Source organism: Schistocerca serialis, chromosome 3 (genome assembly GCF_023864345.2).
Source record: "Schistocerca serialis cubense isolate TAMUIC-IGC-003099 chromosome 3, iqSchSeri2.2, whole genome shotgun sequence".
Lineage (NCBI taxonomy): Eukaryota > Metazoa > Arthropoda > Insecta > Orthoptera > Acrididae > Schistocerca > Schistocerca serialis.
In genome coordinates this window covers 241,120,502-241,145,812 of record NC_064640.1, presented here as the reverse complement: position 1 = coordinate 241,145,812, position 25,311 = coordinate 241,120,502, and the positions used below count along the sequence as shown (strand labels likewise).

At 42.5% G+C, this 25,311-nt stretch overlaps 1 protein-coding gene across 1 annotated transcript in view; it reads right to left on the bottom strand.

Annotated features, from left to right (window-relative positions):
• LOC126469989 (homeobox protein engrailed-1a-like) overlaps positions 1 to 24,840 on the bottom strand; it is a 153,863-nt gene extending 129,023 nt beyond the window's left edge. The window contains exon 1 of the mRNA XM_050097436.1: positions 23,752 to 24,840. Within this exon, the coding sequence (XP_049953393.1) occupies positions 23,752 to 24,217 (466 nt within the window). The 5' untranslated portion in view covers positions 24,218 to 24,840. The remainder of the gene's footprint in view (positions 1 to 23,751) is intronic.
• Between the last annotated feature and the right edge of the window lie 471 nt (positions 24,841 to 25,311).

Here is a 25,311-nt window from a genome sequence, read left to right as displayed (position 1 = left end):
ACACGTCACGTGGAACTTACTTTCGTTGTGAAGTTTAGTTCACCAGCGTGTACGTAAAGTAAATCCGTCATTGTAAGTTATATTTGCAATACCTATTTATTGGACTACGATAATATAATAACGAGTATGGTAGTTTTCACAGTTTTGTGTCGATGCACTGTGGCTAACATGACGTTCAGCTGACAGTTTGGCACTAGTTATTCGTTTCCCATCTCGGAAAGTTCCAGACGTCGCTACAGCAGTTTTCCGAATTATTATTATTATTATTATTATTAGCAGCAGCAATAGTAGTAGTGGTAGTATTAATACTGCTGAAACTCAAAAGGTGGAGATATGGGGTAAGACTTCAAGGAGACAGTTGCTACATCAGTACTGATAAGAAGTACAGGAAGTAATAATTACCGTTTCTTCCAAATCTTCAGTGAATTATCCAAATCTTCATTTGTTAATTGGTCAGCTTGAGCGAGATTCTAAATCGTGACGACGGGCCAGAAAATCCTCCCCAGTGGATAAGACGCGATTCTGTACTTTCCGTACAGGTGCGGCTCTACCGGACAGACATTCCGTGCATATCTACCGAATGTCAGACGGTAGAGTACCGGAGCGTTTCATCACGGGCGTTCTCTGGTGGTAGGAGAGTGCCTTTCTCCTTCACGGTAGCAACTGGTCGGTTGGCTTATCAGTGCCCACAGTTGGTACACGGAGTAGTTTCTCACGCGGTCGCTGCTTAAGGATGCCGACCTCCGCAGTTAATGACGGCCACGCGTGGAGCCGCGAAATGCGCCGAGCCGGCCGGCGGCTTTGTGGCTGCGCCGAATGAGATGTCCTTCTCGTTTTATTTCCCGGCGAGGAATTACACTTCGACGAGACGCGGCCGGACTCGGAATTATCTCATTACTCTGGAAACTGCGGATAATAGAAACCCGATCAAAGCGGCCCGGAGGCGGTGGCCGCCCCTCGTATTGCCCGTAATCCCAGCAGTGGCTTTAATAAATGCATAATAAGCTGCTACTGCGCCCGTTAAGCAGCTCGCTTCAAACAAATCACGTCCGAATGTTCCCACTTTAAGAAGTTACTCTATAAACTAGAGCTCTGGTCGAGCCAAGGCGATCCTGTAAAATATGTTGCTTTCGCTACTGTCAAGTTTTCATATTGTGAGAGGCGCGACACAAATTTGCGACTGTCTGCTTTCCTTGGAGATGCTTCTATTCTACAGTCATAACAGGTAGAGAACATACTGTTGTAATATTTCGGGATGGAGAAGGAAAGAGTACAAGGTCTGAAATATGCATGCTGGGGATGAAATCTGACCAAGTGTGATGATGATCAGCGTGCATTATACAGAAAATGTTCAGTTTGGCCAAGGACACAAAGTGTTTGATAACACAAGCTCCAGCTGAGTATTAGCACATTCCATCTTTTCAATAACCCACTATGTGCCTTATAATAAGTTTTTAACCAAGTTTTAGACGGAATACTGAAAATAGCTTTCAGCAAGCGTCGAAAACTGTTGTTACCAAATAATACTTAATGCATAATTCTTACAAATATCGACTGGAAGCTAGATCAACATAATTTCCGACCGTACGGTTCTTTACGTCCAAATTTACATCACTACTCCGAAAACCACCTGACGATGTGCGGCAGAGGGTACTCTGATACCAGCAACTGATCTCACCTTCCCTGTTCCACTCGCGAATAGCGCGTGGGAACAACGATTGTTGTTTCAACTCTAATTTCTCGAATGAATCAGCATTATATGTCATTTCCAATTTGTAGCTTTCCTTCGTTTATTTTTTTAAACGCAGCTGAGATACCCATCATACAGATAAGTGTAGTGAAGGATAAATACCTCCATTAACATATATTTCGACAGAAGTGTTATATGTAACAATCGTGTTACTGTGTAAACTCTTAAGATAAACTGCGAAAACAGAATTCGATGTGGCTGCAGTGTATATAAAGAGTAAAATAAGTACAGAAAAGCTGGATTCACTATTGAATAACAGCACAGAGGTCGTATGGGAATGCGAGGGATCCTGTGACATTCTTGGAGTCATTGTCAACTCTCGTTGGTAAGCCATTAACTGGACAATGCTGTATGTGTGGTAGAGGTTTTGCTGAGGTTTTAGTGAAACGGAAGAGTTCCGCAGTGGGCAATACCAGATAGTTTTAGGCGGTCCACATATATTCTTACTAAGGAGATGCAATTTTGCGAAGGATACCGGGCAACCACTGGCATTACTAACTTCCCTGTTCCGCACTACGATACTGGAATAGAAATGTTTCCACTGATCACGAAAGCTACGGTGCTTCTGTGTGTCGGGCATTAGCACTTCTGCGGGTTACGATCGCTACGATATACTTTTGTGGCAGACTGTACAGCGCATGAAGTTTCAGATTTGGAAGAATCGTCGATCAGGCCTCTAAAATATTGGACGAAAAGGCATAGAACCGTTGCTCATAATGTTTCAGCATTGCAGATTTCGCAGGCACTCGGCATCTTTACGATAGCGCTATGGGATTTCAGAGAGCAAGGTTAACAAAATTTTGTTTTGATTTTTTAGCTGTGATGGTGCACAGATTTGTTGCTTTCCTGGTTCCAAAACTCTGCTGTAAAAGATCTCAGTAACACATTTTAGTGCCAGGGAGTAAGTACAGGTAGCGAAATAAAAACGAAACAGTCTCCTGGAAACGATTAACCTAACATCAACGAGATTAAAAAATATTTATGCCCGGAAATAAGTTGAACTAGCGGAATGGTATGTTGATATGACGCAAAGAATAGTTACACTTCATAAAATATAATAAATAAATGTTAAATGGGCACACTGGAAAATGTATATCCCTTAAAACACATGAAATAAATTGAATCGAAAAATATTTATTCTAAGATAGTTGCACCACTACTTGGCAATAAGTGGCAAATAAAAAGTCAAAAACACTTACTGTTAGCGGGCCAAGTTGATTACTAATGAAATAGTCATTTCACAAGTGTCTAAAATGCAAAATTCTAATAAAGTAGGGAATTAAATTGACACAGTGTGTACACTCGATAAATATAAAGGACATTAAAATAAAAGTCACGTTAGACAGAGGCGTTTAAGCATGTCTTTCTAAGGTGTAATAACAGTACGAAATTAATAGGATAAAACTACAGTAATACCACCTGAAAGTGATCAGCACAGCTGCTTTAGGTTAAAAACAATCTTCGGCAGTCATTCGGATAGGAGACTGTATATTATAACGAGATACAACACGAAGGCTGAGGATGAAGAAATTTATTGTTCTCGTCTATGTCAAATACATGAGTAGAACTGTATCAGTTGTAATATACAGTAATATTCATTTTTCACTGCAAGTAAGTGCCATCTGCAAACGCGGATCTTCTCGACGTCAAATCGTACTTCTATCCATACAGATAATTTTTAGTTTCAGAAGCTTCTTCATGGCGTTAACGTGTTTGAAGGTAGTTCGAGTGGTTTCACAGTCACTAAATGTTTCAGTACAATCAAAATGGTCCTTTTTGACCAACTGGCACGCACAGCTCATCCATGTTGTCTTTGACGCAGGTTTAGAGGCTACTGTAATAGATTTGTTGTAAAGAAAATCGGCACCTCCTGTTTGAGCTGATGGTTTCTATTGCTAGCCTTATCCATAGAGTATGAGATACGTTAAATTGAGTATAGCAAATTTCTATGTTTTGTGGGTAGAATTTGTAATTCAGTGGCAATGCCAGTTCTTTTTTTTTTTTTTTTTTCTTATATGGAACGCAAAAGTGCCGCATAAGGGTGTGGAGTTCTCCTCCCTGCCCGTCCGCTGATGGCCCCCAAGACTCGGAACAAACGTTTCGTGCAATACACACTTGCGGCATAAGAAACTATCTTATCAGCTTTCCCCACAATGTTAAAAAATTCTCCTGTCGATTCTTGGTAGGAAAATTTCACAAAATAAATGAGAAACGCAAACTTCATATGATATATGGTATTTATTCTTTTGCTTAACCGATTTGCGACTTTCAGTAATATCAATAGTCGCCTGGACAACCGCGTGATAAACAGTATCATGTCGTTGAGTAACTTTAAAATCAAATAATACAGCCGAAAGGTATGGTGAAATATTCGCAGAGCGCCGCTAAAATAGCAGCAGAAAATATCCACACTAAGCAATGAATTACGTATGGAGTAACACACAAGATAGCCCCTGGGATTTGTCTTTTTGCAACCGATAACTGAATGGAAATCTGAAACTGTTGCATTCCCGCGACTTACTGTCTGGATGTTAGGGCAGAACAATTGGCTGCAATTTCGACATGCATCTACCTGCCTGTAATGAAAATTAAAAGCAATTACTATATGGTTCTTTTGATTTCTGTCAAGTCTATTTCTTCTGTTTCCGTTCTTGGCTATCTTTGCTGCGTTGTCGCCGAACCTCAACAGACGAAGATAAAGCAGGCGTATTTGCTTTACGTTTATACGATCACATGGCCGCTATTCCCTGTTTATGCGCTGAAATACGAGCTCGTCATTTCTGATACACTGGCCGCAAACCGGTTGTGTCACGGAGAACCTATCAGCCGTCATTTGGTCGTACAGCGCCTTTTTCGCTCACCGTACACTTCAGTAACGGATCACTGAGCCACGATACTGCCATCACGAGCGACCTCGAGTGTTGAACTGCGTTAACGAAAGTGAAGTGTCTCTTCGCAGAAGACGAAGCGACGAGCTGTAAGACGGGTGCGGACGCACTATAGCGTCTCCGCCAGCAAGCCGCGCGAACTGTTGTGTTATTAAGACAATTGCGGTAATGAGTGTTTGGTGCTGAAACTAGTGTTTCGGTGTGGCCGCGATAAATCAACGCAGCAGGAGCAGCACGCGAGCCGAGTGCGGCCGCCCCCGCCGCTAACGAGCCGACAATTACTGCGAAACAAAGGGCGTGCGACACACAGGCTGCAGCCGCAGCCGCGCATACATCACCGCCCCAATTATCAGCTAGGAATTCAGCTGCACCTCCGACGCGACGAAGTACTTTTCCGCTCATCTGCGCGACCTTTCGAAGTGCAACTTCTGTTAAAGCTAAATTGTTCAGTAGAATCTCTCTATACCGAAATATTAAAAACCGGTGGTCGGTTTCCTTTAACGTGATGATTAATTATCTTATTAGCAGCCTCTGATAATCAACAGTTAATCAAAGCTATTTAGGCGATTTTATGTTTTGCAAAATACAGGGCATGCAAATAACTACATAGAGTCTTTGAAAACGCACCTCCCTTTAATTAATGCAGATAAGTCTATGGGGTAATTGTCTGAAGGACCGATAGCCTTTGTAGTCTGGTCGCTTCAACCCCCACAACCACCTAACTTTCTGAACGTTATGAAATAAAGTCAGGAGACGACAAGGAGATGGTTTGTCAACTCAACTTTTCAACACCGCGTTAGATGATGTAGTGAGAGAATGGAAGAAATACATCAACAAGCTACTAAGAGTAATCAAATAGGAAGAAACCCAATCAAAACAACCACAGATTGTCCAGCGTTTGTTGCCGTCATAGCATTCACAGCTAATTCACAGAACTGCAGTAACAAGCGGAGAAAATAGCACTAAAAGTATTATTTGAAAAAAAAAAGTTCGTGGCAAATATCAATGATGCCCTCCAAAATCTTAAATTTCATAACAAATCAGTATCTAAAATAAATTGTTTTAACTACCTTTGAGGAAAGATAACGAGCAATACAAATGAAAAGTTAGCAATAGGAAACAGAGTCCTACATAAAATGGAAACCGCTTTACACGTAACGAAAAACATAAAATACTTGTACTGATACACGAGACTAAGACACTGTCAGGCAATGGTAAGGCCTGAAACACTGTATGCAACAAAACACATAGAACAACAAGATGCTGGGACCTTGAAAGACTGGAAAAATTTGAAAGAAGAATTTTGAGGAAATACTACGACCAAACATTAATGGTAATGCCGAATAAAAATTGAGATCAAACATAGAGCTCTAATTGAAGATGGAAAAGCTAACTGACTTAATGAGGGAAAGAATACTATAGTTTTAAGGACCCATTTCCGAATGAATAATACTAGACTAACCAAGCAAATCTTCAATTAACTAAACAGCTACAAACCCAAACTCACGCATCTCGCTGAAATTGACAAAGATATTAGAAACACTAGAATTAGAATGGACATAATAGATAACAGAATACTTTTAGACAAGCAACATGAAAGGCAGTAATTTAGAAAAGAAAGGGATCTACAAATGGAAGGAAGTGGACATAGGAGAAAAAGGATCGACACTCTTCGAAGGATGACAAATTAAACACAAAGGAGCAAAGTCAAATTTGATTTATCGTACCCTTCAAAATGATTATTCGAATAAATAAATAAAGGAGATACAAAAATTGTGAGTAATAGTTCAGGAGACAGCGAAAATCTTAACAACGCATCCATTTGTTGCAAGATTGGAAATAAACATAATTGTTTCGTTTGAAGGACAGAAATGAGTGCCAAAGTGTTACTGGAAAACAGAGAATGTGAGCGTGATTCGAGAAAATTGGATTGGTGAATTCTGAACACCATCACCTCTACGTTTAAAAAATAAAAGAACCTGAGACAAGTTTGAAGTCGATGCAACGATGCATGGTGTGAAGAAGGGACGTAGCGGAAGAAAGAGACTTTCAGTAAACGGCGAATGTGTCGATGCAGTAATCCAAGCGTACACACGATCCCTGAAAGAGTCTATGAGGGAATGCTTTCATAAGGCTGGGACCAGAGACATCAATGATCACAGAATTTTGCGGACTCGTAGATGGAAGCTTTACAGTCCGACACTTCTACTTGCTCTGAACAAGGATGCTCCCGATAAACGAACCGAATTTTGTGAGTTGTTCATCAACACGCATGAAGAAGATTAATGTTCCCAAGATTTAATTCTTTTCCCGGCTTAAGCGACCTTCAAATTCAACGGAACAATTAACTTCCGTAGCTGCGTATACTGGACTAACGAAAATCCATACATAACTGAAGAAACTCATGCTAATCAGCCAGATGTATCAGTCTGGTGTGGTCTATCGTCTAGAGGATTAATCAGGCCGTACTTCTTTGAAGTGAATGTCACAGGAGACTCTTACCTAGAAGTGTTGCACATGGTAACTCCAAATCTTAACGACAATGTTGTCAATGAAGATTATCACTTCCAATGGGGTGGGGCGCCACACCACCTTAAATATGGTCAGCGAATTTCTCAGTCGCGCATTCCCGTGGAGATGGACAGGGCGAAGAGGAAGTGTTATGAACTGTCCATCGCGGATAGCGGATTTAGCCCTATTTAGACTTATACATTTGGGGTAGTGTCAAGCTCGCAGCATACATCACAATACCACAAGCTATGGATTATCTAAGACAGCAAACCGAGCGAGCCTGTAATGCTATTCCATTAGAAACAATACAGTTGGTATATCGCTCTATTCTAAGCAGCTGGCGACGCAGCATTGCGGCAGTAGGTGGTTGTTTTGAGGACATGCCTCCTTATGTTACACCTTTATGTGTACGATCCCAAAAACTGTTAATTACTCTCTGATTTAAATAAAGCGATATTTAGTTTCAGGAAGTTCATACATGAAACTTCATAGCAAATTAAAACTTTGTCCCAGACCGGGACTTGAGCGTGGAACCTTTGCCTTTCACAGGTAAGTTATCTGCTGACAAGAGCTATCCATATACGACTTACGACCAGTCCTTCAGCTTTATTCACATCAGTACCCTATACTATAGATAAGCCATGACTCTGCAATATCTTTCTTTTTTTCAGGGGTGTTCTTTACGCTAGATATGCAGGTGAAATTCTGTGAAGCTTAGAAGGTAGGAGGTGAGGTACTCGCAGATGTAAAACCTTGAGAGTGGGTCACCATTATGCTTGAATAGTTCATTCGGTTGTCTGCGAAAAGCAAGGGTCCCCCGTTCGGGTCCCGGTCTGGATACATTTTTAATCTCCCAGTAAGTTTCAGAGCAGACATTACTTTGGGACACGCTGTATACTAACATTACGAAATAATTCACGGGTGTACTGCTGTAAGTTGGTGTCCAAAGGGCTCAGTATTTCGGAGAGAGAGAGAGAGACTTTCAGCATCATCGAGTGCCCTGATGAACTGTTCATCAGCGCACTTGATGGCCACAGGATCGATCACCGAGATATTGTGCTCTTTGGACACCAACAACCGGAAGTACCTCCGGGGATTGTTTTGTTACAAATACACCGGAAATACAATAAATAAACAAACACCTTCTGTATCGCAACATTTTGTGACCGACTGGAGGTTTCACTCTGCACTGCAGATCATCTTCAGGTTTCCTGGATGTAAATACTACGAGATAAGCTATCACAGCTATTTTCGTTCATAAGTGCACTATTGATTGGTACTGCACATATGAACGGAAATAACTGGAATCAATTCTATTCTCCTAATATTTACATCCAGGATACCTGAAGTTGATCTGCAGCACAGACTAAAACCGGTAGTCGGTGATAAAAAGTTGGGATCCAGCTGGTGTTTTTTATAACAAAAGAGATCACCGATCTTAAGGTATGGCGCCATTTATTAAACTGAATAACTGCACTGATATTATTTCCTTCTTTGTTGTACTCGTAGATCACAGACCCACGTCATTCCATTTCAGCGTGGCAATTCTACGTGCGTCAAGTGATTTGGATACTAGAACGTATAACATTAGGTGTACGTCTTCTCAAACTTCATATTTCTCTGAAAAAAGGGCGGTAGCTGGGAGTATGAACATCTCTGAACAACAGAAGGAAACATGTCAAGAATATTATATCAGATCAGTTTAACAAATAAATGGAATATTAAATTTCATGGAAAAAGGAAAGACACGCTATAACTACAGTCGCAAGAAACAATCTATATTCCACGTACCTTTATTTCATGCCGAATTCAGTAAGGAAGCAGCTGTTGCTGCTTTAATCCTATCCAAAATATTCCTAACTGTTACATCAGTTCTATGGACAAGAATTACAGTTCATTACGTTCGCCTCATTCGAGAGCCCTTTATCTCGCATCTCGCAGTAGTAGGCTCCTCTTTTCCTTTTGGCTTAATTTCTTCCTGGCTTGAATGGCACTTGAGATGGATAACTAATTTCACTATAGAGTATCTATTGGAGCTTTTCCCATTCCAATAGACAACTGGATTGATTAGGAATCGATAGAAACTGAAGTGAATATAGCTAGAGTCCAGAGTAATGACATTACAACATCTCTAACGCTGTGCCTGCTCGCACTTGTATCGTTCATCTGCACAAGTAAGACTTTTATCTCCAGCATGGGCCATGTAGTTCTCTGTCGTCACTTTGTGCAGTAGCCTGTCACAAGAGCGATGACTGCGTTCATGATTATAGGTTCCTTTCATTTGTAATACGATGAAAAGTAATATTTTTTCACACATAAGGAGTGAGTGTGTTACACATAATTGTTACACTCTTAATGGAACGTTCTATGTACTGAACGTTGTTCAGTACTTGTTATATAACTCTCCATTGGATTAACTTTACCGTTTTCGCTATGGTGATTGCTATCAACTAGCATTTAAAAATTGGACGAGTTTAACGGATAGTGTTACGTGGAACATGACAGGCAGAAAAAAGTGAAAATAATGCATCTGAGTTCATACATGAAATGCTGTAGTGCACATTAAATCAGAATTTTCAACACATAAATAATTACTAAATTGCATTTTAAAATTAATTTATCATGTAACACGCGGAGTATACAGCAAAATGTTTTACATTTTGAAGGTTCTTTGGCACGTGAAAGAGAATGAAAAAAAATTCAGTATCTTTAACATTATACAGATTCTCATTCATTTATGTTTATGTTGTAACTGTTTTTTTCTACTTAGTGATAACAAGTTTTGCACGTCTTTTTCAGAAGTGGAATTATTCCGCGATGCTACACTTGTTATCCCTGCACTCAGCCACAGAACGTAACTGCTTCCAGACTCCGATTAGGAACATTCTGTGGTTGTCTTTCCTCACATATTACCTTTCAGAAAAAGTTTCATTGCTCATTGCAACGTTTTAGACAGCTATTAGCACCCATTAGACCTCTTAGCATTTTCGACTATTCATATCAAAGTATTCTCCATCTAATTATGACTTCTCTTGCAAAGCGTTGGTTGAAGTTGGAAGGAGTCATATTACATTCTATTACAGGTTTTGACAATTATTTTGTAATAAAATAAAAAAAACTTTGTGATAAACTGTAACCGTATAGCATTCAATTCGTCTGTTGACACCTCAGCTATCACAGCTTCGTTACCTGTACCGTCAGTTTTAGTAGACTGATACGTGTTAATTATTATTGAAATAATTTTAGCGTATTAAACTTATATTAAATTACGTGGTGATTTTCTTTAAGTAGTATTGCTCCGAACCATGGTCCTTCCTGTTCCGTTTCGCTGATCTGGTTTATGAGATACTCAGTTGCTTGATTTTGATTCGCATTTTTCATGAATTCCAAACAACGCTTTGTGGTATGTCCTTCAGTCCTATGGTGACTTATCCTTCGTGAACATTCTGAGCTACTACAGCTGTTTATAATTGTTATCTTGGCCATGAGCACTACAAAGATTTTTTTTTTTGTGAATGGAAAAAAGTAAAACAGTAATAAATAAGACGTAACTAATACCAACACCATTCCCAATCTGGTAAATGTCTTATATATTAAAGAACAAATATGGCATCAGGAGTCGATGAAATATGTTTAATAACTTAATTAAATTAGGTATTTTTGAAGTAAGACAACGTCATTATGCTTCTGGTTGAAAGAAAGTCGCATCTGCTAAACGCAATTCGAAGTATTTTTGTCGAGAATATATGTTTAACTATAAATAAATTCTGTTGAAAGACCGATAGCTGTAAGTCTTTGTAGTCTCGTTTCGTTATCGGCGCCCGTATCCCATACACGTGGTGTGTAAACCACCGGAAGTAATGTATCTTCACACAAAGTTTTAAAGCCATGTCTCGTAAACTCAGTAGCCATTTTCAGGCAATGTCACCAAAGTTGTTGGTTAACTGAGACTGTCATCTTTAGATACCAGTCTTACAGATTTATCGCCTCCTGTTTAGCACTTGCTCTTAATCTCTCCTTGAAACTCCATTCCCGTGACATGTTCCCGCGAAACTTCAGATGACCAGAAGTACAGTACGTAGTTTATTCCACCTTCCCAGAGGAGACGCCTACAAAAGACACGAAAACATCCGTCTGATTCATTGCTTCCTTTATTGTCGTTCTCTGCAAATACACAGGAAATACTCCATGGCTGCACACGAGTTTTGCAATTTCAATATATTCAAATATTTAATAGTTCATTCCTCCGCAGTTAATAAGGCTTACAGTAAACGCGAAAATTAATCAAGCACCCTGAAAAGCATTTTCCCCCTCTTACCACCTGATTAATCCGTAGAGCCTAAATTCGTTGCTATAGATATTTCACTGTTTGATATTCTAGTGAGTATAAAGTGACTTACTTTCTTTCTTTATCGACTGTAAGATACCTAAAGACATTTTTTATCGGTGACTAAAAGACATTTTTACAACGAAGTGCGTGGAGTGCACGAAAGGGATCGTCAGTAAGTTTTAATTTAAACAGCTGTGCTCAAATCTCTTGGTCAGGTAAAAGTGTTGTATTTACAAGTCTGCAAAAGATATCCTCACGTAAGTGTGGTTTCCGGGAGTATCTTTACAGTTGATTGAAAGCTCTTTGCCGCCATCTTAATCAGCAAAGACAGACAGAGTACTATAGCACTTTTTAATTCGAATTTTAATTTTCAGCGTTTATTATTAAAATTATTTGTAATTATTACTTTTCACTACTGAATACAAAGGGCCTATTACTTTCTGTTTTGATATCCCATTTTTAACAGTTATCTTTAAAATTATGTGTCGTTTTACTTACGTTCGTACTGAAGATTACAACAACAATAGCATTAGATGCATATAAATATTATCCGTCTTTGCAGCTGAAGGTTTATTATTATTTTTACCCAAACATGCTTCATCTAATCACATTAACAATCATGACTGGTTTTTATGCCTCCTGTTCTTTTTGTGTTCCCATTGGCTTATGTGTAATCACCATGTATAACAGTTTTGCAGACACAAGAAATAGGACGCATAAAAACCACTAACAATGCGTAATTGACCTGTGCTTAAATAGAGCATGTTCTGTTAAAAACAATGATAAAACATTCGAAAGGATAGTTAATATTTAATTTCATGTACATGATCATTGTAACTGCCGCAGCAACAGGGGAACAATGGCTGCAAATGGCAGCAACGTAATTTCAGTTGCTCGTTGTTACAAATACGAACCTCCTCCACACACCTCACTGTTAACAGCAAACATATAGTTCCAGGTTCCGCACTCTCTATTTGGCAAAACGTTGCCGATTTATGGACCTAACGTTAATATGCAAAAGGAAGAGCTTCATTAATTTCTACTCAATTTCTAGATTATTCGCTCACCGAGCAGAAGCTATTTCGAAAGATATACAAAATGGTTCAAATGGCTCTGAGCACTAAGGGACTTAACGTCTGAGGTCATCAGTCCCCTAGAACTTACAACTACTTAAACCTAACTAACCTAAGGACATCACACACACCCATGCCCGAGGCAGGATTCGAACCTGCAACCGTAGCAGTCGCGCGGTTCCGGACTGAAGCGCCTAGAACCGCTCGGCCACCGCGGCCGGCAAAGATATGCATGCTGATCAAACTTTCTATAGCAATTATGAAGTTTCGGAGCGTTTCCAGCTGACTGAAAATTTTACTGAATATCGAGCCGAAAGTCAAATAGGAAGAAAATTTATTCATAATTTATGTATCGTGAGAAGTTAATTTAAAGTATTTCATCTCATTACTGAGTATTTTGCAGGAACTGCTTCTTGAGGCTCTGGCCTAAATCTGTCAACTATTTTTCTGAGTACCTATTCAGTTTCAAAGCACATACCTTGTTAACAAACGTTGGTGACAGTCGCATAGACGGTGAGTAGATTTCTTTTTTTCTTTTTTTTTAAACCATGTCATCAAAATGCTACTTCTCTAGAATCGCACTTAAATTGTTATAGAAAGCGAACTCATGACTTGGTATTCAGCAATTTAATGAAGTCTTAATAGAACGCAATGGTTGGGGATGGTGTTGGATTGAAACGCAGGAGTGATCAATCAGCTTTCGGATTTCCACAGGACTCCTCGTATAACATGGGGATGACGTCAGGATGGACCTTTCAACGACACCAGAACCACTTTCCTCGCAGATGTGTGCCCACCACCTTGTAGTCAACGGGAGGTTAAATTTCTGTGCTCTTTTTTAACTTTTAGCCGAAGAAATGTTTTTAAGTTACGCAGAACAGAAGAAAAGAGAGAGCAGATGATTTTTTCGTGCCAGATCACCAACACAGCTTCCCGTGCCGGCTGGGGTCCGTTGAGCAGTAGCTCGAAGCCCCTCACGTCTCCCTTCTGGAACAGAATTTTAAGCTGATTGGAAGTGCAGCTCGCGTGGAGCGCATCGAGACAAGGAAAATTTCCACTGCTTCTCGTGACAGAGAGCTGGTCGATGCACGTCGATGGCGTGCCGTGCCATTAATGTAGACGCGGGTTGGCGCATGTGTCGGTGTTTTTGTACACGCGAGGACGACAGCGCCAGCGGGCGGCCACCGCAAATCTCAGGAGAGCTTATTACTGCGAGTGGTCGCGTCGCAGCCCCTCCGCTCTGGCAGCATCCCTCGCGCGCCTCGCCTGGGGGACGGCAGCGCCAGCGGCTCGTAATGGCTGCAGATTTGCCGAACACCCGTGTGTGGAGGGGATCCAGCGCAGCCTCTAGTGTTCCCGCATTTAATAACGGCGGCCGCTGTGCCATCTTCGACTGCGGCCTTAATGGCTACCTCCTCCGAGAGCAATCAACAACACCACGAATGTCGAATTTGTCGAGGATGTTTCCGTATACTGTTACGGTGCATCAGAAAGCGAAGTATTCTCTGCGCTTGAGCAGGAATCTTTTAGAGGGCTGTTTGTATGCTTTGACTGGACCGACAATACGCAAACGATAGTCAAATACCAGTAAATCCCCACCTCCTTTCCTTGAAGAATCGAACTCCCACGTACAGAACGTCATATCCCCCGAAAAATGTATTATACAATGACACGATCTTGCAGGTACATTCAGTGGTCTTTGTAGATACTGTCTGCAAAATATATTGCGAACAGAGGTAAGAGTAATAAGGTAACAAATTAAAATGCATGCCTGATACTGCAAATCCACTGAACAGCGAATATATAGTAGCGATAAACATTTTTGGTTTTATCATTTCGTGGGGGTTGCAAGCAACAAAAAGTTTCGCAGAGGTTTTAAATTACGTACAAAGCTTGTCGAAAGTCGCTAAATGGCTCTGAGCACTATGGGACTTAACGTCTGAGGTCATCAGTCCCCTAGAACTTAGAACTACTTAAACCTAACTAACCTAAGGACAGTACACACATCCATGCCCGAGGCAGGATTCGAACCTGCGACCGTAGCAGTCCCGCGGTTCCGGGAAAGTCGCTAAATGCTCTTGTTCTCAAATACTGGGTGAGTATAGTCTGGGTAGCTCGCGCGCCCTGTGTTACGCTGCGTGAAGACGTATACACTGTTTCTAAGTGTAAAACTTGACTTATTGTGTTAGATCTTTAACATAAGATTATAGCTCTATTTAAGTACATTATAACTGCATTTAAAATCTTTTAGTTTGGTCAATAACTATATGAAATTTTAAAAATTAAATTTTTGTTATCCTTGGAAACATTTACGTAGGTGACCTGCAAACGACAACTTGTCCCGGGTTAGCCGTTTAGTACTATAGATTCTAACTATAGATCATAAAAGTGTCATTTTTATGAACATATTTCAGTTTTTACGTGCTATCATCAGTACGCCTTTACTTTATTTGATATGTTAATTTATATTCGTATCCGATTGTACATTTAATCGTTCTCCTTTGTTGGAGGGTAGTGCCTTTTCTCATATTCTTATAGCTCAGACACATTGATAATGGATTAGTATAGCCGAATCATGACAGTGAAAATAGAAATAATTAAGGCTTAGTGAAAATAGAATCGATCATTGGCTGATAGTAACATATGTTAAAATGATCCTTGGAGATCGATACACATCGAGGTATCATCGCTCTTCTGTTTTTGTGAGTGTTCGAACTTGAATACATGATAATATTTATAGCCAAATACAAGCAATTTAGATGAATGAATCATTTAGCGACGGCAAAATAAAAAAATAAATAAAAATCTTATATGATATTGCGAGAGTGAAAGCGTACTGTGTGGGCATTTCACACTGCAAAAAGATCCTCAGTAACTAGCGTTTGATCCAATAGCACACTGCATTCAAGATGACGCTAAGGCTCTTCTGTTACCATCGGGCTGCCTACTCATTCGGAATATCTGAGCCATTCTCTATGTCATTTGTAAAATTTTATTTGTATTTCTGTTCTTCTGTTTAATCAGTGTAGTCTCTAAATAGGATATTATGAAGGTAGACTGGCTACACGTGAGACAGGCTACGATCTGAAGGCTTCGATCTTGATAAATTAAATTTAGGAATAAATAGATAAAATTTCGTCCACGACGACGGAACTGCGAACGCTCATCAAGCCTGACGGTCTCCAAACAACAACGGACATAGCAGTGGCAAGCGTGAATTACTGCACAGTTTTCTAGTACTCTCAGAAGTAAAGTCTATCACGCAAGGGCCATCAGCGAGGAATTCAAACCTCCTCTACAGCCCAGTCTTCTGACGATATGCATGAAAAAATTTGGCGACAGCTGCATACAATTTTTTTAAGCCCACTTCAAGATCAAATATTTTCTGCTCATTCGGGGAATCAATGCCAGCCAGTCACTGAACTGGCATCGACAAATACAAGAAGTAGGAATAATCATCGACAAACTAGGACTGTTTATTCTGAAATGTAATCCGAGTGTTTTGACGAAAGGACCCTACGGCCTCCTTTATGTTACTGAATTTACTTCGTTCATTAAGCAAAGCTGATTTGTGTAATTGTTTAAAAGATTAAAAGTGTACAACGAAAATCGTTATTACAATATTATTATTCTGGACGTCAAGTCCTTTTGGGTGGGTGGTGTTCGTTGACTGAGAAATGAATGAAAGTGTGCTGCAATAGACTAACTAGGCCTATATGTTTTTTTCTATTTTTTTATCTGAGATATAAACTTGTGTATTAACTACTGTTTCTTTTAAAAATATCGTATGCCGTAGCCTCGACACCCTTTGGCGTATCGATTCATTACGATGGAATGCAAGCGTGGGTGCGATAGGCACTGCAAAGTATAACCTCCATCAGACGATCAACAGCTTTAAATTTTCACCAACGATATTATATACCAGTTTTAAGAACTAAAATAAAAATAAATTAATGAAACAAGAAGTAATTATACAATTATTTTATTAAGTTTTTCTCTATAAATTTTTGTATTTTCTGCTTTCGGTCGAAAGATATAATAAACTGCAACAAAAATGCTTCCGATTAGTTGTTAATAAGAAACGGAAGACTAAAGTTGGTTTTTTTCGTCACAAGTAACCATTATCTCTAAACGATGCCTCACCATTTCTTCACAAATATTAGTTTCACCCAGTACACTTCCTACGAGCGACCATTCCGTAGTATTAACCGAGCGGGGTAGCGCAGTGGTTAGCACACTGGGCTCTCATTCGGGAGGATGACTGTTCAAACCGGCGTCCAGTGATCCTGATTTTGGTTTTCCGTGACTTCCGTAAATCGTTAAAGGACACGGCCTCTTTCCTTCTCCATCCTTCTCTAATCCGAACTTGTGCTTCGTCTTTAATGGCCTCGTTGTCGACGAGACGTTAAACACTAATCTCCTCCTCTCTCTTCCATCATTCTGTAGACGGCCGGAGTGACCGAGCGGTTCTAGGCGCTTCAGTCTGGAACCGCGAGACCGCTATGGTCGCTGGTTCGAATCCTGCCTCGAGCATGGATGTGTGTGATGTCTTTAGGTTTAAGTAGTTCTAAGTTCTAGGGGAGTGATGACCTCAGATGTTAAGTCCCATTTGAACCACCATTCGATAGATTCTTGGGGCCCTATAGCGCCTTTCTTTTTTCGGACAGCCAATCGGAAACCAAGTGTTTAAAACTGAGATATCCAACTGCGATCAGCCATACTTGATTTTTGTAGCTATGTTCTCACCCTTTCACATAGTTTTCATATTGTTAGAATTTTGTCTATATTTGTATCAAGGGCTTTTTATTTCGCAAAGTTCGCTCTAGATGAAGTTCGAAACAGTATTTTCCAGAACTCTACAACAGTTACCAAAAATGTTTAGTAATAGCGGGTTCCGAAGTTTTCGTGTTGATCACCTGTATAAACCAAATTTCGGACTATCAGACGATCAACGGTGGAAGTTCTTTGGTTCAAAAATGGTTCAAATGGCTATGAGCACTATGGGAATCAACATCTGAGGTCATCAGTCCCCTAGAACTTAGAACTACTTAAACCTAACCAACCTAAGGACATCACACACATCCATGCTCGAGGCAGGATTCGAACCTGCGACCGTAGCGGTCGCGCGGTTCCAGACCGTAGCGCCTAAAACCGTTCGGCCACTCTAGCCGGCTAGAAGTTCTTTCTATAAGGCACTAGCTTAGGTGTTGTAAAAATAATTATATCTTCGTTTTACAGAATTTGGTCGTTATTACCAACATGAGAAATTTTGCTGTACGAAATTCATCAAGTAATATTTCTGATGCCTAGCTTCAACTAGGTAACCATTCAGTCTACCCACACACTGTAGCCGTTATATGCAGCGATAAGCTTCGTGAACTTTTGGATACCAGTCACCCACAAAACAGAAACTGTTTCCCTGCATCTGGTGGAAAGACGCATCACTGAATAAAACTATCACTATAGCTGCTCGCTTTTTCTCCTTTTGCTGTCTCACATTGCGTCATGCTGGACATAATGAGAGACTGTAAGAGCAGCAATGTACTCGCTGTTCCATTGGGCTGACTCAGATATAGTCGATGGCTTTTCTGAATCATTCGAAAGGAATCCCTCAAATCACATTCACCAAATGTCCTGATTTTGAATGTTGTAGAAAGGGAATCTCGCCTGTTACATCTCAGTGTTACAAAATAAATGGAGAATTTTCCAAACACTCGCTCTCATACAAAAATATTGTATTTCATTGTGTATGCATGTATGTGTGAGTGTAGTGAGGTGGAGGAGGGCCAGGAGGGAGTAGCAGAAACTTCCATACACTTATAATTTTTTTTCCGAACTTAATCGATCTAAAACTAAGATAAGAACTGAAATCTATAACAATGCATTACTTTAGATGAAATATTCAATAAGGCTTTCCATCAAGAGCAGTTGTATTACCAGAACTGCACTACATCGATCATTTAAAATTATTACCTCAGAGAAAAGAACATTATTTACACAACACAACCATAAATCAGGCTTTATAAACAAAAATTTCTTTAACTGAAGCAGAGGAGTATGTTACCCGAAGGAGAGTAACGGTTGGGCGTATGCCATGTTGCATTATTGAACTCCATTTATGTGTCTTGATACAAATATTCTAAATTTTCTCGTGAAGTCTTTAGGAAAGATATACTGTAAACCGAGAAATGAGAATATCAGTCGAGCAACAGTAAATTGTAATTACACTCCTGGAAATTGAAATAAGAACACCGTGAATTCATTGTCCCAGGAAGGGGAAACTTTATTGACACATTCCTGGGGTCAGATACATCACATGATCACACTGACAGAACCACAGGCACATAGACACAGGCAACAGAGCATGCACAATGTCGGCACTAGTACAGTGTATATCCACCTTTCGCAGCAATGCAGGCTGCTATTCTCCCATGGAGACGATCGTAGAGATGCTGGATGTAGTCCTGTGGAACGGCTTGCCATGCCATTTCCACCTGGCGCCTCAGTTGGACCAGCGTTCGTGCTGGACGTGCAGACCGCGTGAGACGACGCTTCATCCAGTCCCAAACATGCTCAATGGGGGACAGATCCGGAGATCTTGCTGGCCAGGGTAGTTGACTTACACCTTCTAGAGCATGTTGGGTGGCACGGGATACATGCGGACGTGCATTGTCCTGTTGGAACAGCAAGTTCCCTTGCCGGTCTAGGAATGGTAGAACGATGGGTTCGATGACGGTTTGGATGTACCGTGCACTATTCAGTGTCCCCTCGACGATCACCAGTGGTGTACGGCCAGTGTAGGAGATCGCTCCCCACACCATGATGCCGGGTGTTGGCCCTGTGTGCCTCGGTCGTATGCAGTCCTGATTGTGGCGCTCACCTGCACGGCGCCAAACACGCATACGACCATCATTGGCACCAAGGCAGAAGCGACTCTCATCGCTGAAGACGAAACGTCTCCATTCGTCCCTCCATTCACGCCTGTCGCGACACCACTGGAGGCGGGCTGCACGATGTTGGGGCGTGAGCTGAAGACGGCCTAACGGTGTGCGGGACCGTAGCCCAGCTTCATGGAGACGGTTGCGAATGGTCCTCGCCGATACCCCAGGAGCAACAGTGTCCCTAATTTGCTGGGAAGTGGCGGTGCGGTCCCCTACGGCACTGCGTAGGATCCTACGGTCTTGGCGTGCATCCGTGCGTCGCTGCGGTCCGGTTCCAGGTCGACGGGCACGTGCACCTTCCGCCAACCACTGGCGACAACATCGATGTACTGTGGAGACCTCACGCCCCACGTGTTGAGCAATTCGGCGGTACGTCCACCCGGCCTCCCGCATGCCCACTATACGCCCTCGCTCAAAGTCCGTCAACTGCACATACGGTTCACGTCCACGCTGTCGCGGCATGCTACCAGTGTTAAAGACTGCGATGGAGCTCCGTATGCCACGGCAAACTGGCTGACACTGACGGCGGCGGTGCACAAATGCTGCGCAGCTAGCGCCATTCGACGGCCAACACCGCGGTTCCTGGTGTGTCCGCTGTGCCGTGCGTGTGATCATTGCTTGTACAGCCCTCTCGCAGTGTCCGGAGCAAGTATGGTGGGTCTGACACACCGGTGTCAATGTGTTCTTTTTTCCATTTCCAGGAGTGTACATTGCAACAGCAAAGAAGAATATAAAAGGAAATAAAGGATTATGAAGAGCGATAAAGGTAGAGTCTAGCATGAATGCTTGTCGATGTTATTAGGGACATGAATCAAGATGTTTGCACATATATCTGTTCCTGCTAAATATAGTTCACTGCATATAATTTCTGACATAACATTCTACATGCTATTGTCTCAGACTCCTGGCAGCTAGAATCACAATTTTACCTAACTAGCACATTACATATACAACGAAAGTCTGCTCTCCACTGTGATAAATATCTAGTCTGTAAAATATGATGAAAATGTTCCGTAGATCCTGTGCGGGTGATCCCGGCGGAGGATCGAGTCCTCCCTCGGGCATGGGTGTGTGTGTTTGTCCTTAGGATAATTTAGGTAAAGTAGTGTGTAAGCTTAGGGGCTGATGACCTTAGCAGTTAAGGCCCATAAGATTTCACACATATTTGAACATTTTTGTTCCGTAGATCTTATTTATCTGCACTGTTGCTGTGGGCTTCAAACTGGAGAAGCAGATTATTGTGTGAAAGGAATCTTCCCCCTGCACCCCGTGCATGAATCATGGTATTGCCTGACATCGTCAACTGTACAGTCTGGCGCGGGAACGTAGACGCGATTCGATGACAAGCAGCGAATCAAGGCGTCTGATGGAAGGAATCAGCAGACTCGTGGTTTCTCTAGTGCTGTCCGCGGGACGGCGCTGCGTTAGTCGCTTACACCTCTTGATCTCGTGATAAATACATGTCGCGTCTCCGCCCGATTGTGTTATGGAGACTACGACGCCATTCCATCGTGGTATAGCGGAGCCCGCTGAGCTGCTCCCCTCTGTCTAATGTTGCCGGCTGAGATGCTACTACAGAGCAGTTTCTTGTTGGAAACATACTACTAGATGGCTGGAACTGAACACAAATTTGTGTCTTTCGCGGTTTAGCTCTACAGCACAAGGCAAAGGCCTTTCACTATTGCTTGACACCCAAATCTAAAACTCACAATTGTGATATTCTCACAGACTGAAGTGTTATTGACGTACGAGTAAAGAACATTGCAGTTGTTGTATAACATATTTCATTACTTAAATGACAAGATAGTGCCCTTATAATTGGATGATGAATTGAAAATTTAACTATAGATGCAGAGCTAGCATCAGCATTCCTGAATAAATATAACTATCGAAATCCACTATGACTTTGGCCCCTTCATCATTATGTGCACTGATTGTGCAGGGTGTCTTACTGTTTACTATCTCAAAGTCTGTGATTTTAGCTATCTGTTTTTCACTTCCCACCTACAGGAATTTTGTCACGTCTACTCTTGAGTGACATTGGAGTTCTGTAACCGTAAACACGACTATTTTCGTCGCAAAGGAGTCCTATTTCTAGCCTCTCGAGCAGATTTCCAACGTTTAAAATTCCTGATTCGCTTATCATTGTGACCGGTACGGTTGCTAGGTAAAGATATATAAGTGAGCCTCCATTCCGTTCCTGCGTCTTACAATGCAATGACCGTTGTGACAGCACAAAACATACTCCTCTTTGCACTGTAGAATTGCTTGTGAAAAACCCCTTGAACTCACTAAGAACCACTTCCAACAGCCGCGCGGGGTAGCCGTGCGGTCAAGGCGCCTTGTCACGGTTCGCGAGGCTGTCCTCGTCGGAGTTTCGAGTCCTCCCTCGGGCATGGGTGTGTGTGTTGTCCTTAGCGTAATTTAGTTTACGTTAGATTAAGTAGTACGTAAGCCTAGGGACCGATGACCTTAGCAGTTTGGTCCCATAGGAACTTACCACAAATTTCCAAAATTTCCACTTCCAACAAAAACGTTTCCCCTTAGTATGATAACAAGTTAAGTGGTAAAATGGAAGCATCCGCAGCGTGAAAGTGAGATTCCACGACCAATACGTGTTGATAGCAGTTTAGTGAACAATACGTCTGAATATCTTAATCATTATACAGTATACCTGTAAGAAACACAAGACTGCCTGATTTGAAACATATTTAACCACTTTATTTCAAATAATACAAAATTGAGGATACTTATAAGAAACGGTAGTTAGTAAACTCGTTGATTATTATATTGTAAACAGGAATCCCTCAAGAAATGAAGAATACAGTGCCATAATCACTGCATTACGCTTGCCATAGAGAGAGTAAAAATGAGTTATTGGTGGAACATCGACTAAGAACGAGCACAACAATGAAAGCTGACCTCACATGCAACGAAGCCCAATATAAATAAATATTTACAGATGAATCAATTATGGTAAATTGAAGGAAATTAAAAATAAAAATAATCTTTCTAACTTTGTTTAACGCAAGACCCATTGTCTTTCTTTCTTTTCTGTTTTTACAGTTTTTAACACAACACACCATAGCTGCGTTTGATTAAGTCAGACTATGTAATAGCCAATCACAATAAAAATAACTTTAGCAACGAATAACGCAAAATTATAATTCATTGAAAATATTCTTTTGTAACGACAAATACAATTGATTCTGTGTATATAGCATGCTACGACAGTACAAATTTTATAACAAGTTCTCAACAGTTTTACGGTAGAAGATGCTTTGATGGTGGTTTCATGAGTGAAATAACACAAACACAGGTAACATGTAGTAGTAGTAAGTGTTTGTATAATAGGGACGAAACTCTGCGCGCTGCGGAAGAGTGGACGTTGATGAAGATAACGGATGTACGATAGGAAGATAAGCCACTGTGATGCAACTGATGGACAGCCGCATTTTTAAGGTACACTATAGAACTATAGCTCTATCACAGCCTGTTTCAGGTACCAGGTGATGGGTATATAGTGTTAACACCAATTAATGAAGAGGCTGAATTTTTAAAAAAATATAAGTTAGAAGGCCAACAGAAATTTATGAGTTAAGCCAGGAGGAGTTCATGCTTAGGAAAGCTGCTCGGCATATACAGGGTCACCGAAAACCAAGTGCTACCTGAAATAGCGCACATGATTTCTTAGCTGGTGGTCTCGTGTACCTGTTAAATTCGAATTAAACAAAATGGGAGCATACACGAAGCTACTTCCAAGGAATGCGATGACTTTTTTTTCAGAGATGTTATGAGATAATCTAGGTTTCATTAACAGCGCGAAGTTTCGAAATCTTGGTAGACTGGCATCGCGCGTGATACAGCTGGCTTGCTGGCTCTGTGAGGCGTGAACAGGCTTAACGTCTAAACAGGCAGTGGAACGACCGGAGCGCTATCTACAGGGGCTTTGCCTAACTACAGGACTGGGATATCAGTAGGAGTGAAGCAAACACAACCGGCAGCGTAGGAACGGAGCCACAAAGCGTCTGCCTACTCTGTCAAGATTTTACGCGCGTACCCGGAAATAACAGCAGGTCACTTAGCTTTGAAAATGTAGAATTTAGAACAGACCCATCGTGTTTGTTTTCTAACGATTTTTGTATATGTTCCTTACTTCCCGACTTATTGATGGTGTTAGTATCTTCATGATGTTACTACTTATTATCATGTTGCAACAATTTTAAGTCAAAGTAAGAGGAGTTTCCGTGGGATTTACCTGAAGAGGGTCTGTCCGAGTATCTGGTGCAGTACACCCAAGCCGGCCACAGCTGCTGGGCTGCGGCGGGGGAGGCGGGGGTGGTGGCGGCGGTGGTGGCGGCGGTGGCCGTCGGAGCCTGTGCGGGGGCTGGCGGGGGCGGCGCAGGCTGCGGAGGCGGCGGCTGCTGCGGGGGCGGCACCGGCACTGGAACCGCCACCGGCACCGGCACCGGCACCGGCACGGACAGTGGCAACGAAGGCGTCGGCAGCGTCGGTGGAGGCGGCACCGGGGGCGGCGGCACCGGGGGTGGCGGCTGTGCCACCGGCTTCTTGGGGGCGGCGGGGCCGACGCTGGGAATGAGGGGCAGCGCCTCGTGCGGCCGGAAGAGGCGCACGCAGCGCCGGCCGAAGTCGGGCCGCAGGATGTTGGCCACCGAGAAGGGCAGCCCCGCCGCCTCGCCGCGGCCCTCCGTGTCCAGTGCCATCACGACAGTCCTAGCACTGCACTTCCGCCCCTCGCTACAGCCGCGCCCAGACTCGAGCCATCGTTTTCTCTTTTATTTCTCGACCCGTCTGCCACCACAGCTGAGCCCAGTCAATTTGCAGTTATTCAGCTAGTGGTTGCAGAAAAACTGGGCGAGAGCACAATTTGTGGCATTCTCATCCGACAGCCCGAGACCTCCACTTCTTTACTCTCTCATGCACTAGCGTCTTTCCCTTAAACGAGTTATTCTCTGTTCCGAAAAAAAATGTCAGGCGCGTGCAAGTAGCCGGTCGAGTACCGACTGAACATCGTAAACCATAGGAGCACCCGGAGTAAACTGCCTCGTGCGGGGAAATGTAAAGAAGTCTGGGACGAGTGGAGGCGCCGCGACGCAGGACGGCGCCTGGAAATGACTTGTAAGCCGGCGGCTCGGCGGAGCGCGTGTGTCCGCTTGAGTGGCAGCTGACGTGCGACGCGCCAGACGCGAGATGCGCGCCGCCCCTCCAATTTTCCTCCCCCCCGGCGACGGCGACGGCGACGGCGACACCCCTCCACACGCGCACTACTGCTCACATTAGGGCCAACGTTTCAATCTAACTCGGGCGCCGGCCGGGCAGCCGACGACGCCGCAGTACCGGCGAGGCAAAAAAAGACGAGGCTCCGCCGGGACCGCGGCCCGCGTCGCCTCGCCGGAGGAGGGGATGCGCGCGCCGAGATGCGCCGTGATTGGCCACGCCCACCAGGGGTGGGGAGGTCCCGAGGCCAGGTGTCCGCCGCGACGCCCCGCCCAGCTGGCTGGCCAATCGCGGAACGCCTCACATCCCTCCCCGCGGGGCGATATTCCGCGGACACACATTGGCCGCGTCACAGTTTCTATTAGTTAACTTCGGGTTGGAGGTTTGGCAGGATTGAGCTGTTTTATATATCGGAAAAAAAGAAATGTGTGAGATAATGGAATTGAAATCTGCGAAGTAGGGAGACGTAGGAAGGGGAGAAACAGTTACCGCAGAGATTTTCATTACTGGTGGGATGATGGGAGATAATAAGAGGGTTTAGAGTAAGGTATTTATTTTGTCGAGACAGCTGTTGAACGGT